Here is a 14,030-nt window from a genome sequence, read left to right on the forward strand (position 1 = left end):
CAGCCTCTCTCTGGGCAACCTATTTCCAAATTAGGCTGTTTTTCTGGATAAAAATAATAAAATAAAAGCTTCATGTCTAATTGGAATTTCCCTTGTTGTAACTTGTATTCAGTGCTCTTCTCATTTTGATATACACCTCTGAGAAGACTTAATTCATTTTTGTTTTAGCAATAGGATTCCCTCCTTATCTTCTTAAATCTGAACAAATCCAGATTTCTTTGCCTCTGCTGCTATGTCGTGGGCTCCAGCATACTTGTTATAGCCATGGCCGTGCTCTGGACTTGCTTCGATATGTCCAAAGTATTTATTTCAGAGCCCCAGACTTCACACAGTTCTCAACTGCAGTCTTGCAGATGCTGAATAGATGGGAAGAGACACTTCCCTTGACCTGCTGGCTATGGTCTTGCTAACATAGCCCCAGCTCTGGTTGTCATTCTTTGCTATGGGGGCATATTGTTGACTTATGTTTGTCTGGTTGTCCGTCAGGATTCCCCAAGTCTTTTTTCTGCAAAGCTGCTTTCTAACCTATGCATGGGTTTTTCTTCTCCCAGTTGCAGGATTTTCTCCTGGCATCATCTTTTAGTATTTAGTATTTGCCCTAAGATACTCTCTGCAGATGAATCTGATTTGCTTTTTAAGGATAGTTCTGTAAGAGCAGAGTGATCTTTTTCCTACTACTGAGAGGGAGCAGTCTTGCTTCAGGATGTGGAAACAGACCAAGTCAGTGCTTTGCTTGCCAGGAATAGGAATGAGAACAGTACCGAGGCTTGAATCAAATAATGTCAGGGCTCTTTACCAGTTTATTAATTCATCTCTGCTGCTTTTTTTTCTTTGCAAATATTTGGTGTTTTTCTTCCCTTTTCCTTAGATCTCTGCCCAGGAAAGTAGAAGAAAAAAGAAAGAATACATGGACAGTCTGGAAAAAAAGTAAGCCAGCCTCCCTCCTGTTTCAAACGTTCCAATAGCACTGGTTGCTGCAGTGGGAAGGGATCCAGCTGTTGATGCTGGGACTGTTTCGTGCACAAAGTGCCAGCTGCCATCTCGTGGTTGTGACTGAGAAAAGGCCCTTCTTCTGGCTTCTGTGGTACATGTGCTGAGATGCTCCATACATAACTGTGTCTATCTCCAACGCTTAGGTAACATGCTGCCAAAGACCTTAAACCTCAAATAAGGCAAGACCCATCTACTACCAGCCTTTCTCTTGTGCAACTGTGTTGGTCTAGTGGGTGGGCAGTGTCCAGGAAAAGGCAGGGTCAGAGGGAATATATTCTGTCTTCTAGCACAGATGGAGACAGAAATTGGAAGTGGGTGAGTCAAGACTGCTTGGGAGAATAAGCAGGGCTCAGGAAAACAACATGTGACCAATTGACTTCCTTTAACAAGAAGGAGCCAAATCCCCAGTTAGTGATTTATATCCCAAATTAATCTGTCTTCCAAGAGACAAGTATTCTGGTATTTTTCTTATGCACTTCACCAGATGGATCTGCTAACTCTTGTGTACTATCTTTAGTGATATCCTTGATTAAATTTCCTATTGTTCTTCTCATGTCTTTATGGGTGAGACTTGCTTTCTCAGAGTTAGACTTTTGTGAAATTCTAGCATACATAAACAGATTTGAAAGTATTTCCTTTGCCTTTTTCCTCTTAAAGCTATTCAGGCAGGTAATAGCATAGTTGTCTTTTAGGAATGCCATATTTTTACTTGAACCTCTATGAAACTCAAGGATCTGATTTCAGAAGCATGGTATTTGTTAAATTATTCGGTGCTTCATCCTAGAAATGAAATGCACACATGGAACACCCTTGCACAAAATAATTGCTAACAATACAGATGGAACATGTTCAGTGACTTTTAAGTATCTGTCCTGTGGCCTGATGCACAGAGAAGGTTGGAGCAGGGTCTTTGCTGTAGCTATTTCAAGGGGCAAAAAGTAGTTACAGATTACCCTGAATAAGCTGCACCTACTTGGTTGTAGTTGAGCACTGTAAGCAGATGCTCTATAGCGAGTAGTATCTAATGCAATGTCTTCTGCACCTTGAAGCATGATTAAAGGTTATGACTAAAGTCAGTTGGTGTAACTTTTTGTAAATACAGGCAGAATCACAGAGCTCTCTGTGAAAGCAAATTTGTTTTGTTTCAGAATGTCTTGAATAAAGGACTGATTTTTTTATATCCTTTTTTCCTTCTGCTATTTCCAGAGTTGAGAACTGTTCAAATGAAAATAGCGAGCTGCGTAAGAAGGTCGAAGTCTTGGAGAATACTAACAGGTAAGGTGTGAGGGGAATAAAACAAAACTGTAGCATGATTTTACAGGGAAAAAGGAAAACACTAAAGTTAAGAGATCAATCGAAATGTGAAGAATAGCTGTATCTGATCTGATTAGTGTCAAAGAAAGATGATGGAGAACAGTTACCATGACAGTGCAGCACGATGTAAAATGCAGGGCCTTTGATGTCAGCTGCTAAACTGTCTCCTAGCTTGTGGTGTGTTTGAGAAACCTTTTAGTATTCTTCCTTGAGCTCTTCCACTGCCCAAGGAAACATGATTAGTGATGCATAACAAACAAAAGACTGCAGCCCAACTCTCCAAATTGTCTTTTGTCTGTGAAAGACTGCTTTGACAGGAGGCCGTGACCAGGAACATGACACTCGTAGAACTTACTGTTGAAGCTCAAGAGTCAGTATTAGTTTGTTCTGGACTACTAGCTACCATTGCAGTTACTGTACGCTGTTCTGATCATCTGACACCACAGAATATCTGTCATTTTAGGAAATACTGCTTCCTTTGGAGGGGGAATCAGCTTCTTCTCATTTTTTCATTTCTGAGTAAATAGGTGTCTCAATGGTGACTCTCAAAGGATACGTGGCAGAAAATGATCTATAGCTGAGCTTTGAATTGTATGTTAGCTGAGAATGGAGTGTCAGTCATGGCTTATGCTCAGCATGTTCTCTGTTGAAGGCAAATTCCAAGGAGTAGGTACTAGGTGAGCCCACTGGTAACACCTTCTGTTTAGAGGCATTTGAAGTGATGGCTGAATATTACCACTAAACATGATGGTAGCACTGAAGTGGGAGGCAACTTGGTTTTCAAGATAAGACCCACGATCGTGAAAAATGGCCCCAGAGCTTGTCTGGCAGCCAATGTATTGCTAATTGAGTGGCATGTGTTGTTTCTAATCTCCGGATCCAATCTCTAATTTCATGGAGCCAGACCCTGTAGCACTGTAATTTGCTAGAGAGTGTCTCCCACACACTGCTCATGCATAAAGACATCTGCTGCTTGTTTGAAGAGAGCCAAGCCATTTCTGTCCCTCCTGTATCTTCCTGCAGTGCTTTATGTAAAAGAGCCAGGAATTGTTCTGCAGGTGTGGAATAGGGTTCTTTCTCCTAGGATCCATCCCAGTAGGTGCTGAAAACAGCTGCTAAAAGGGAGGGTGCAGCTGTGGATGATCCACTCAGGGACAAGAAGTTGTCAAGCCTTGAATTGTTCTCCCTAGTTTGGCTAAATTTGGCCAGATTTACATCTCTTGTTGCGGATGAAGTCATGAGAATGGCTTTGTTAATAATATTTTCCGTTCTTTTAGGACCTCTTCTCTGTTATTGTATAATCTTAGTTCCCTAAAGCTAACTGGTCTAAAACTATTTACCTACCTACATGATATTATCTCTGAAATCTTCATATTCTGGGCATATGGGATGAGTTGCATTGTTTTCTTCTCTCTGCACGAGCATCAGTGCTGATTTGTAATCTCCTGCAGAGAAACAGATGTTCCTGACCCTCCTCACAGAAATTCTTGTATTTCATGGTGATCTGGTTTGGGTATTTAGATGCAAACTGTACCTAAAAACTGTGAAGGCTGCAAATCCAAGTATGGGGAGATTTGTAAGAGTGCCTGCTTTCATCAAGCCTGAATTATGTAACACCATTTTTTTTAAACCTCACCCCAAAGAGACACTTTCTTTAATTTAGTGTATAGCTTTGTAAACGTCTTGTTCAGAGAATGATTCCAGGTCCTTGCTTAATATACATAATCCATTTTTCTACATTGAACTCAAAATGACCAGTTTCCTCATTGGTACATTGCCTTGATGTGTCATCCAGAAATTACTCAAATGTTTCAGAACTTGTCTTCATAGCATCCTATAGCTGGTACTTTCATCTCATACTTACAGTCAGAGATCGAAGCTCATAGAGAAGCGAAGGTCAAATTATGCATTGCCAATTTTATTCTTGGATGTCCAAATTTAAATATCTAGGACCTTATTTCTCAAAGTTCCTAAGCACGCAGTCATACGTGACTTATTTAATATGCTCAAATCAGAGTCCAAGTTGACTTCAGCTGCAACTTTGAGTGTTCAATGTAGTAAAAAAAATAAAGACCTCAGTGACAGTTTTATATGAAAGTAGATCTACAAGTGTTAGAGCTGTTTCTGATAGCAAAAAAATGTAAGACTGGAAAAATATAACAATAAAATAGCACTTTGATTACATACAAAATCCTTTTGCATTCAGTGTGGATGAAGACAAAATTTATGTTTGTTTTTTTTTCCTTGTTGGAAAAGTGAGCCATAGCTGCTCACCTAAAAGTTTGTGGACATGCATGTGCAGTCACTATTGTGTTTTTATAGTCTGTCTGGAGTTGAGGAGAGCTGACAGGCAATTTCCAGCACATACAACTATTGAGCAGCAGGATTTTCTTTCAGTATGTGCAATCAGTTTTTCAGAGCATGTTGTTAGTCTATATATAGAACAAATTTTACACAGATACATACCTAGGACTTCAGGGAAACCCTGCTTACATTTCAAAGTCTGGCTCCAAACCATGGAAGCACCACAATTTCTTGCTAAAAAAAGCAGCGTAAAAAATTTTAGAAGAATCTTTCCCAAGAACCTGCCTCAGCTTGAAATTCTGGGACTGAAAAGATTGGATGTAAGAGGTGCAAATGTGGTCCAAAAAAAATGTATCCAGAAGAATCTTCCTTGACTTTCATGTATCTTATAAGGCAAGGCAGGAGGCTGTGGGATCAAGATGCGGGGGAGTTTTTAATTTTCATTAATGTGAGTGGGTGACAGCAGCATTTTTGGCATCTTCAGTATTAGAACACTGGCATATGTTTCCTCTCCTAATTTATGTGACTCAGTGCCTTGCAAGAAACCCATCCAAGTTCCTTTCTAAGGAGTTTTCTCAAAACTACAGGAACACATTATTATATGCACGTCTCTTATGCCTTGTAGCCGCAAGTGAGCAAGGGTCTCATTGGTTTGGGTAGCGTCCAAACATGTTGAGCACTGCTGTATCAGAAGGGTGTGAGAAGAGGCTGACATCAAGAGTTGAACCGACTTGTCCCTGTCACCAAGAGGGCTTGATCCACTCACATGGTGGCACTGGGACCGAAGACAGAAACTGATGTTAGTCTAGGCTTTTACTGTGGTCCATACACCAGTGTTGTCTAACTGGAAACTGTGGCTATTTGGGCTTAAAGAGACAGAATTGAAAGACTGGGTACTATGTGTATGACATGTGAGATGTACTTTTCTTTTTCGATTCTGTTAAGTCTATATTTATAAATAAATACACTGATGTTCACTTCTCCTGGAGAAGTAGATAGAAATAGGATGCAATTAGCATATGGTTGAGTACATAAATATTATTATCACAAATAGACAATCACAGAATCATAGAAAGGTTTGGGTTGGAAGGGACCTTAAACACAATCCAATCCTAGCTCCCCTGCCATGGGCAGGGACACCTCCCACCAGACCAGCATGCCCAAACCCCCATCCAACCTGGCCTTGAACACCTCCAGGAATGGGGCATCTACAGCTTCTCTGGGCAGCCTGTGCCAGTGCCTCACCACCCTCACAGTAAAGAATTTCTTCCTGTCTAATCTAAACCTACCCTCTTTTAGTTTGAATCCATTACCCTTCGTCCTATAACTACACTCACTGACCTAGAATCGCTCCCCAGCTTTCCTGGAGGCCCCCTTTAGGGTACTGAAAGGTACTGATTTACATGGCCCTTCATTCATTTGAGGCTGATAAATCCCTTTAACCAAGTCTTGTTTCAAGACGAGAAGGATCTGGATTTACATACAGTGAGACATCTTGCACTTCGCTTCAGACCACCCCCATAACAGCTGACAAAGCTTGACAGCCCTGGACCCAACTCTTTATTTTGAAAGCAGCAGGACAGTGTTTTTGTGCTGAAGCAACACTGATGAAAAAAAAATGCTGTTTTTTTCTTTTCTTTTTTTTTTTTTTCCTTTGTAATTCAAAACAGAAAGAATCATGATTTGTTGTTGTTGTTGGGTTTATTTTTCCTTTGAGGTATTCTGGTCTTTAAATGAAAACCTTACTTTGGGGTTTGCTTTGTCCTACAGATAGGACAGGCAGAGAAGGACTCTGTGTGTAGAGATGAAAGAAAGAGAATATTTTTCTTGCTTTTTAATCATTTATGATAAGTTTTGTGCCTCGCAAAGTAGATACATTCTCTGAAGTAAAAAAGGTCAAAATAAACATTGTTTTTTTTTTCCCCTAGAAGCTATTTGCTGTTATTTAAATCAATGTTGGATTTTAAATTTACATACTGTATTGAGGAAGTTTCGCAGGTGGCTAGGTCCTGCAGTGACAGATTTCCTCTCCATACTGAAAGTGTCACTGGAAGCAGAGGGGAAGCCTTGACTTGTTCCTCACTCTGGTAGTGAAAGGGGTCCTTCTGAAGATAATTATGTGAATTCACACATGAAAATAAGACATCATGGGCAGAGTGGATTTGCTGGGAGTGCTGGAAAGGAGAGCAGGAGTCTTCAGTCACTTTACAGCTTTCCTTTGAGGTGCTTCCCTTGGCAGGGAAAAGCGTGAAAGCACATTTCACACCTCCTACAGAGGTGACCCTCTAATTGAATATCACTGGGAAATGTGTCAGACACAGTGGAAAATAATCCTTGTGGGTGCAAAGCCCCTTATACACGCTGCCGTGGGATTGTATTTTCTCCTGTTAGGATCTAGCCATTGGCAGTACATTGCACTAAGAGCATTCTTGGCCTTCCTGATGATATTTAGAGGAAACGGTATAACCCAAGTTCTTGTTCTTCAGAGTGGAGAACTGCTCCTTGGTCCTCTCTTCTTAGACCAGACCATCCCTGTAGCCATCCAGTAACAATGAAGGCAGCTGGTGTGCTGGAAAGGTCTTCACATCCTGGAATCCAATCTTCCAACATTTCAGATTCAAATACCTGCTTAATTACACTTTCCGAAACAAGAGTGTTTTGGTGTCAGCTCTCTGGGCCCGCTCTGCCCAGCAGGTTTTTTAAATTGGACACAAAAAGGCCGAGATGAGCAAAACCAAGGAGAATCGCCTCTTCCCTGTCGTTATCCTCGACAGCCATTAACTGTTTTCTCACTGACGCCTCCACAAAAAGAGGCAGGAGTGATATGTATTTCAAGTCTGCTGCTGCTGCCAGCCCCCAAACTGGGGAGGAGGAGAGCTCCTTCCTCTCATGCCTCAGAGCTGTTCTCTGTCAGTCGCAGTGACTCAGGCCTGAAGCAGGTTGGGGGGGATTTAGTCTTCTGTAATAGCTCAGAGATTGCAGGGTTAAAAAGGCATTGCTGTGTAACATGGCATATGGAAGGAATAGTTTCTTCGGTGCCAGAAGATGATACATAGCTTGTATGCAAGTCTGTGTGACCCCTAAGCCATGAAGTGGACGGAAGGGAGACACTGGGGAGAAATGTTAGCTGGGAGCAGAGCATTAGGCTGGTCTCATCTATGTGATGGATGCTGTTTCCATCTCTTAATTTGCCTATGGTCTCTAACTGTGAATAAAGGACTGAAGAAGGAAAAAGGAAACCGCTTTCTTCTTTTTAACACTGAGTTGCAGAATAAAGGGTGCTCTCAAGAGCATGCAAGACATCCTTCCTTAATAAGTTGGGAAGGATCTGCTGGCCCAGATAAATGTGCTGTAGTGCCTTGTGCTCATTTCAGAATGCATTCCTGAAGTCCTTGAATTCATTAAACCCTAATTAGCAATGATCATTGATGATTAAAAAAATCTATAATAATAGGCAGACAAGTATATATTGAGCTGTAAAGGCACCTCTGGGTCTGTCCTACAATTAGCTTTTAGCTGGTTTGATCTTAAAATAAACCTTCTATTTTCTCTGACACCCTAACCTTGCTTCTTGCTTTAGTGTTTGACGTCATGGTCTCCAAAGCTGTTGCCTGGAGTTTTGCGAGGGTTACCCTCAGCAATAGGTAGTGAGACGTACAAGAGAAGCAAAAAGTAAAATTGGAAACAAACAGCAAAGTTAACATCTTGAGGCAAAATAGTACTATATCTGACTGTGATGAGGACAGGCATTTGGGTTACTCCTCTGTTAAAAAAAAAGCTTTAATGAAAACAGTTGTGAAAACCCTATACCATTTATTCTTTGAGATCATTGCCGTCTTGAATGACTAATATCCTGACTGTAGCAAGTAATGATGCTACAGCAGAAGAAACATAGTCAGAAAAGCAGAAGAATACCTTCCTGGTCCATGACTGCTGACTCCAACCAGAACAGAATTGCCATGGAGGTTACCTCTGAACGGCACAGTCAGAATAGCTGCTTCAAGCAACTGTGGTTTTCATGAACTCCTGGAGGTTTTAACAAATTGCAATAAAATAGTTTATTTATTAAATGAAATTGTGGAAAACGAAGTGTGTGTTTTAAATCCCTTTCTTTGAAAATGAAGCAATTCACTGTACAGGGCATTTTCAGAAAAAGGGGGTAGACATATATACCTGTACCATCAACTACAGCAACTACAAGCTTGCTTTTGCACCACTTCAAATAATGGTGAAACTCCTGCTCAATTCATGCCATAGAACCAGGTTATATAAGTAGCCAGTCACTTGCATGGAGAGAGTTTCAGTTGTTCGTACACCTACCAGAGTTGCTTCCCATAGAAACCCTAGAAGCAGTTTTTATTTGTAATAACTTTCTGAAAAAGGTAAATAAGTCATTGTTCAGGGACGTCAGCTGAGGGTAAGGCAAAAGATATTTTTGAAAGATTCATTGCTAATGCATGCAAGAACTTTGTAAAAGTTAAAAACATTCCTTACTTCTGATTTCAAGGTGGTGATTTTAATTATCTGTACCTTGTCACAAGAACTAAATGCATTATTGCCAGGTGTGGAATGTGAAGCAAAAAGCTGTTTAGCCAGCAAGTAGATCACTACGTCTGATGGTCATGCCTCATCTTTGCTTTCCAGAACACTTCTTCAGCAGCTGCAGAGACTCCAAGCCATAGTTGCTGGAAAGGTGTCCCGTTCATGTAAGGCAGCTAGCACACAGACAGGGACCTGTCTTATGGTGAGTATTCCCTAAAACTGGGAATTGTAGGGGAATGAGATTCCCTTCCCACTGCTCAAAGGCACATCCTCTGTTCTGTGAAGCCCTTCACTTCCAAATGCTCAGGTTGGGAAACTTCTCTTGATAATTTCACATTTAATTTTGAGATAGGTGAGAATCCTGGCTGATGAAGATTAATGATTGTTAATGGGCATTAAATTCTGGAGGAGACTGGGCTTGTGCTTTTGGCGGGGTGCTGCAGTGATGAAAGAAGCAGCACTGCTCCTCTGAGTAACCTGTTTTATTATTTCCTACAATATTTTATGTGAGAAATGGTGTCTAGAGTTGTAAAATGAAAACACGGGTGCCCTTTGATGCTTGGATTTTCAGATACCAGTAAAAATAAACCTTTTCATCCAAATGAAAATATGACTGAGGCTGTAAATCTACCTCTCTCCTATTTCAGTAATATTTGTCAGGATATGAAAAGGGTTAGAATGAAGCTCTTCCCACCTTACACCCAGCCAGCAAGTTCCCTTTATGCTGGTGCTATAAATTGATGGAAATGATATTCAAGGCCTATGCTGTTCTCATTGGCTGCCAGCCTCTCTGTCACTTTGAAGCAAGACTGGGGCCAGCAGCAGAAATAACCTCGGAAATTCCCGACAGTATCTGTAAAACACACATGGCGGTTGTGTCTGCTTTTCAACTTTGGGAGTAAATAAGGCAACAGGCCAAAATGATGGCAGACACTGAAAACAAACCCCAGGATTAAAGCACTGAATTGTTCTTGTGTATGTGCCTTTGCTAAGAGGCATGGTAGATAGCGATGAAAATAGCCTCAAGTCTTTTGTTTCAAAGACCTATGAGATCTGCTTTGTGTCGATTTTTAGTCTTGATGTGTACGCATGGGCCAAGAGGTGGTGCAATTAACCTCTTATGCCTCTTCCCTTTGCCAGATGGTGGTGCTGTGCTTTGCAGTAGTTTTTGGCAGCTTCTCTCAGAGCTATGGGCCATATCCTTCTGCTACAAAGATGGTGTTGCCCAGGCAACATTCCTCACCAGAGTCCTACACAGACTCCATTGGTAAGTCACAACCACCTCAGTCTTGCTCTTTGGCATTTGTTTTTCACCCCCATCCCCACAGCCATCCCCAAGCACCTCTTGTTTTTCTGCTCCTTAGCTGGCCATGCATCAATATAGAAGAAGGGTATATAACAAAGAAAGATAGCTTGGCAAAGTGTGTTGATGGCAGCAGACTTCATCAAGATGAGCAAAGCCTTTCTCCACTAGCCTGCTTGGTACTTCTGTTTAAAGCCTTTATGTTTCTATTTGAGGAGTTAAGGCTAGTAGTCTGTAAAAGGTAGCAGGAGAGTTTGCTTTCTGCTCTGTACCACTTGCTCATACTGTCAGGAAACACAGCGGCTGTCAGCTGGTGCTTCCTTTGCCAGTGTCAACTAAAGGTCCAAGGACTGAGTGAGAAGCTGTTAGTATTGCATGCCAGTTCAGAACAAGTTGCTTTAAACGTATGTTATTAAAGTGATTATTTCATTTTGCTCTTGTTCTGTGAAGAGTTTAGAGCTTTTTGATGCCTGTTCGGACCACTGCTGTGGTATCTTCCCACTGCTATCAACCTACCCAGTTAATTGCAATGACAAGACCTTTGCAGCTCTAGTTCTGCTCTGATGGTTTCCATTTCCTGAAATGACCAGGGCTGTTCTCTTTGACCTGCCTCCTTCTCACCTCTTTTTTCCCTTCTGTTTATATGCAGTGAGATCAAGGAGTCTGCTAATATATGAAGAGCCTCACCAGCTGGAGGAGTCGTCAAGCCCGATCTCCTTTGCAGATCGAAACGACAGGCACGCAGACAGCTCCAAGTACACGGCGCTAGCTCTGGAAGCTGTGCCGGGGATGCAGCGGGATGATATCATGGAGTTCACAATAGCCAACGAGACGAGGCTAGAGAAATCAGTGCTGCTGGGCCTGCAGCAGCACAGGTGAGTGCCGGATGGGCTGCTTGTGAAACAAGAGTTTGGACTCTCTGTCTGGGGAGCTTATAGACAAAGGTATTGCTGCTCTTGTTTGGAGAAGTGATTGCAACAATATTTTAGTAACAAAGCTGCCAAGCTCGGTGCTTCTACCAGAAACCTAGCCCTTGTAGGCTTGTTAGTTATGCCCACTCCGCTTCTTTAAGCACTTAGTTGCGTGTCTCCTAAAGGAATAAGCTTTTACCAGTTGGGTGGAAGTGTGAGGCTGTGACTCACTGGGCTTTGTTGAGGTTAGGGTGTGAAGAGCTGGAGCTTCTCACAGCAGTGATCTTACTAATGCATGCTGCAGAAAGTTTGCAGGATTCAGACTTAAAAGGCAAATCTATTATCTGAACTTCTTAGCATGAAGTTCTTTCATTTTTTTATTTTTTATTTTTAACGTAAGTTTGTGTTTGGAGCCTCTGCAAAAAGACAAATTTACTGGTTTAAATATGTGGGTGCAGTTTTCCTTCCACTGTAACTTTGTTTGTCCCACCACTATCCTGATGGCTCAAGTCTTGGTCTCTGCTAACAAGCAGTAGCAAGCACACCAAACGGTGGAGGTGGGTTGTGTTTAGAAGTATGCTTTTCAGAGGCCTAGGTTGAGCCATATCACACCAAGCGTGCCTTCTGAGCGTCTGTGTCGAAGTTATACCCAGGGCCAAAGAGATGACTAATTCAATGTGTTACCGTACTCCAACTGATGGGTACCTGGTAAATACTGAGCGCCTTTTTAGCATTAGCTAATTTGAGCAGGATATGTGCTTTTAAAAATGACTAACTATTAGTGTTAACCTTTGTTGTTGTTGTTGTTGTTTTTTTCCTACAGAGTCAACTCTGAAATAGAAGGAAATGAAACACTGAAGATAATTGAAATAGATAGAAGAGTCAATGCCACCTCTTAAAAATAAAAAGGCCTTTTTTCTTGACTTCCCTCTTTCCCACATATTTTCAACCAAAGTCCCCCTGACTTGTCATCCTCAGTGAACCAAAGCACAAAAGAGAGGGAGTTCACCAAATTCTGCATTGACTGGTGAGGCTGTGACTGCAGATGGGATCTCTTGTCTTGTAACTCCTTTCCTTACTTCACACACAATCCCTCTTTGCTTTTATTTCTTTCCTGTCTGATATTGCAAGGGCAGGATTGAATTATGATTGCAAAAGATACCAGCAGTGTGCTGATGATTGATTTGTGTATGTGTGCCTGTGCTTGCATGTACACATCATCATCTGTGCACAAAGACATTTGGTAAAAGAGTGGAATACGCAAAACCGATGGGAGCATGTGGGTGATGGGATCCTTGGGAGGAGGTAATTGAGAGAAACAGGAGAGGCGGCACGATGCTGCTCAGAATCTAGCCACAGCTCCATGCCTATTGGTCTGTAGCATTTGAGCCTTTTGGGGAAGATTGAGAAACATGTGCTTCATCTGCTCTGAAGGCACAAGAACGGGCCCCAGTTCTGTTTTGTGAACAGCACAGGCAGGAGAGGGGTGTGCAATGATGGTGCTGCATTGTCCTCCCTTACATCTTCCTCTCTTCTCCCCACCAACCCCTTTGTCATTTAGTGGAGTTAGCTTTTTCTTTGGGTTGGAAGCAGTCCTGGTAGGCATCTCTACTGCTTCCACCCATGTGGAATTCAAGCAAAGATCAGTCACTGTCTTGGTCACACTTTGTCTGTGTGGGAGAATTAGACTAGTTTAACTAAATCTATTTAGAAAGCAGGTTTTGTTAACTTCATGCAATGTTTTGGGTGGATGTCCTTTAGTCTACTTAAGGCTAATCTGTTTAGTTTGGATCAATTCCTTCCCAACAAACTTAATCAATATAAGGCTTAAACCAGAAGTGCCTCCTGAGAGCACCGTATGGATTTTATTTATTGGCTTCTAGATGCGTTGATGGAATTTCTCATGTAGACCAGGTCTCAAATTGTCCTGTGTTTTCTTTTTCTTGCCATCTTCCTGTTACTGTTGTAAATAGTATTTATTAGCTTTGCAAGATTTTGTTCAAGCAGTCACAATGAAGAGAATTAACCTTCCCTAACCCTGCACGTGGTCTGGGCAAGCTCTGAAATTGGACATACAAATATCACTGAACACCCACTCCTCCTCCACCTCCTCCCCACCTCTTCTTATGGGTCTCCTCTTCTTATGTCCTTTTCCAGAGATGTGATCTCAGACCAACCGCTTAGCCAGAAAGATGTGTACAGTTCAGGCCTGGAGGTGACTGCATGGCAAGACAGTCCCTGACCTGAAGGGTTTTGTATGCAGGCAGCAGACAGGGCAAAAGAGGGCTGAGAAAGGCACACGGGGAGGTGAAGCGACTGGCCCAAGTCTAGTGGAAAAGCCAAGAGCGGTATTCACATTTGATCCTGGTCCAGTACACTTCTTTCTTCACTGTTTCCTTCTTGTCCCATATAGCTGTTGCGTTTAAGGGTTGTGTCCCTTTGGTACCCTGCTCATGCCTTTGTCTGAGCTGTGCTTCTTGGAATTTATCCTTGGATTGGCACAGCCAAATCTAGCCCAGGATTTGGGCTGGGTTTTATCTGATTGCTCAGAAGGGCACTCAGACTCCATTGAGGATGGATTTAATGGGGAAATCCTAATTCAGCAGGCTAGCATAGCTACTTTATGGTTTACCAGAAGTCAATTAAAAAAAAAAACAAACAAA

At 41.9% G+C, this 14,030-nt stretch overlaps 1 protein-coding gene across 1 annotated transcript in view; it reads left to right on the top strand.

The window, feature by feature from the left end:
* The window catches only part of CREB3L2 (cAMP responsive element binding protein 3 like 2), a 72,936-nt gene extending 58,906 nt beyond the window's left edge, over nucleotides 1-14,030 (top strand). The window contains exons 7-12 of the mRNA XM_032187400.1: nucleotides 869-927; nucleotides 2,200-2,268; nucleotides 9,256-9,355; nucleotides 10,294-10,420; nucleotides 11,106-11,331; nucleotides 12,191-14,030. Of these exons, the coding sequence (XP_032043291.1) occupies nucleotides 869-927; nucleotides 2,200-2,268; nucleotides 9,256-9,355; nucleotides 10,294-10,420; nucleotides 11,106-11,331; nucleotides 12,191-12,266 (657 nt within the window). The 3' untranslated portion in view covers nucleotides 12,267-14,030. The remainder of the gene's footprint in view (nucleotides 1-868; nucleotides 928-2,199; nucleotides 2,269-9,255; nucleotides 9,356-10,293; nucleotides 10,421-11,105; nucleotides 11,332-12,190) is intronic.

Source organism: Aythya fuligula, chromosome 1, assembly GCF_009819795.1.
Source record: "Aythya fuligula isolate bAytFul2 chromosome 1, bAytFul2.pri, whole genome shotgun sequence".
NCBI lineage: Eukaryota > Metazoa > Chordata > Aves > Anseriformes > Anatidae > Aythya > Aythya fuligula.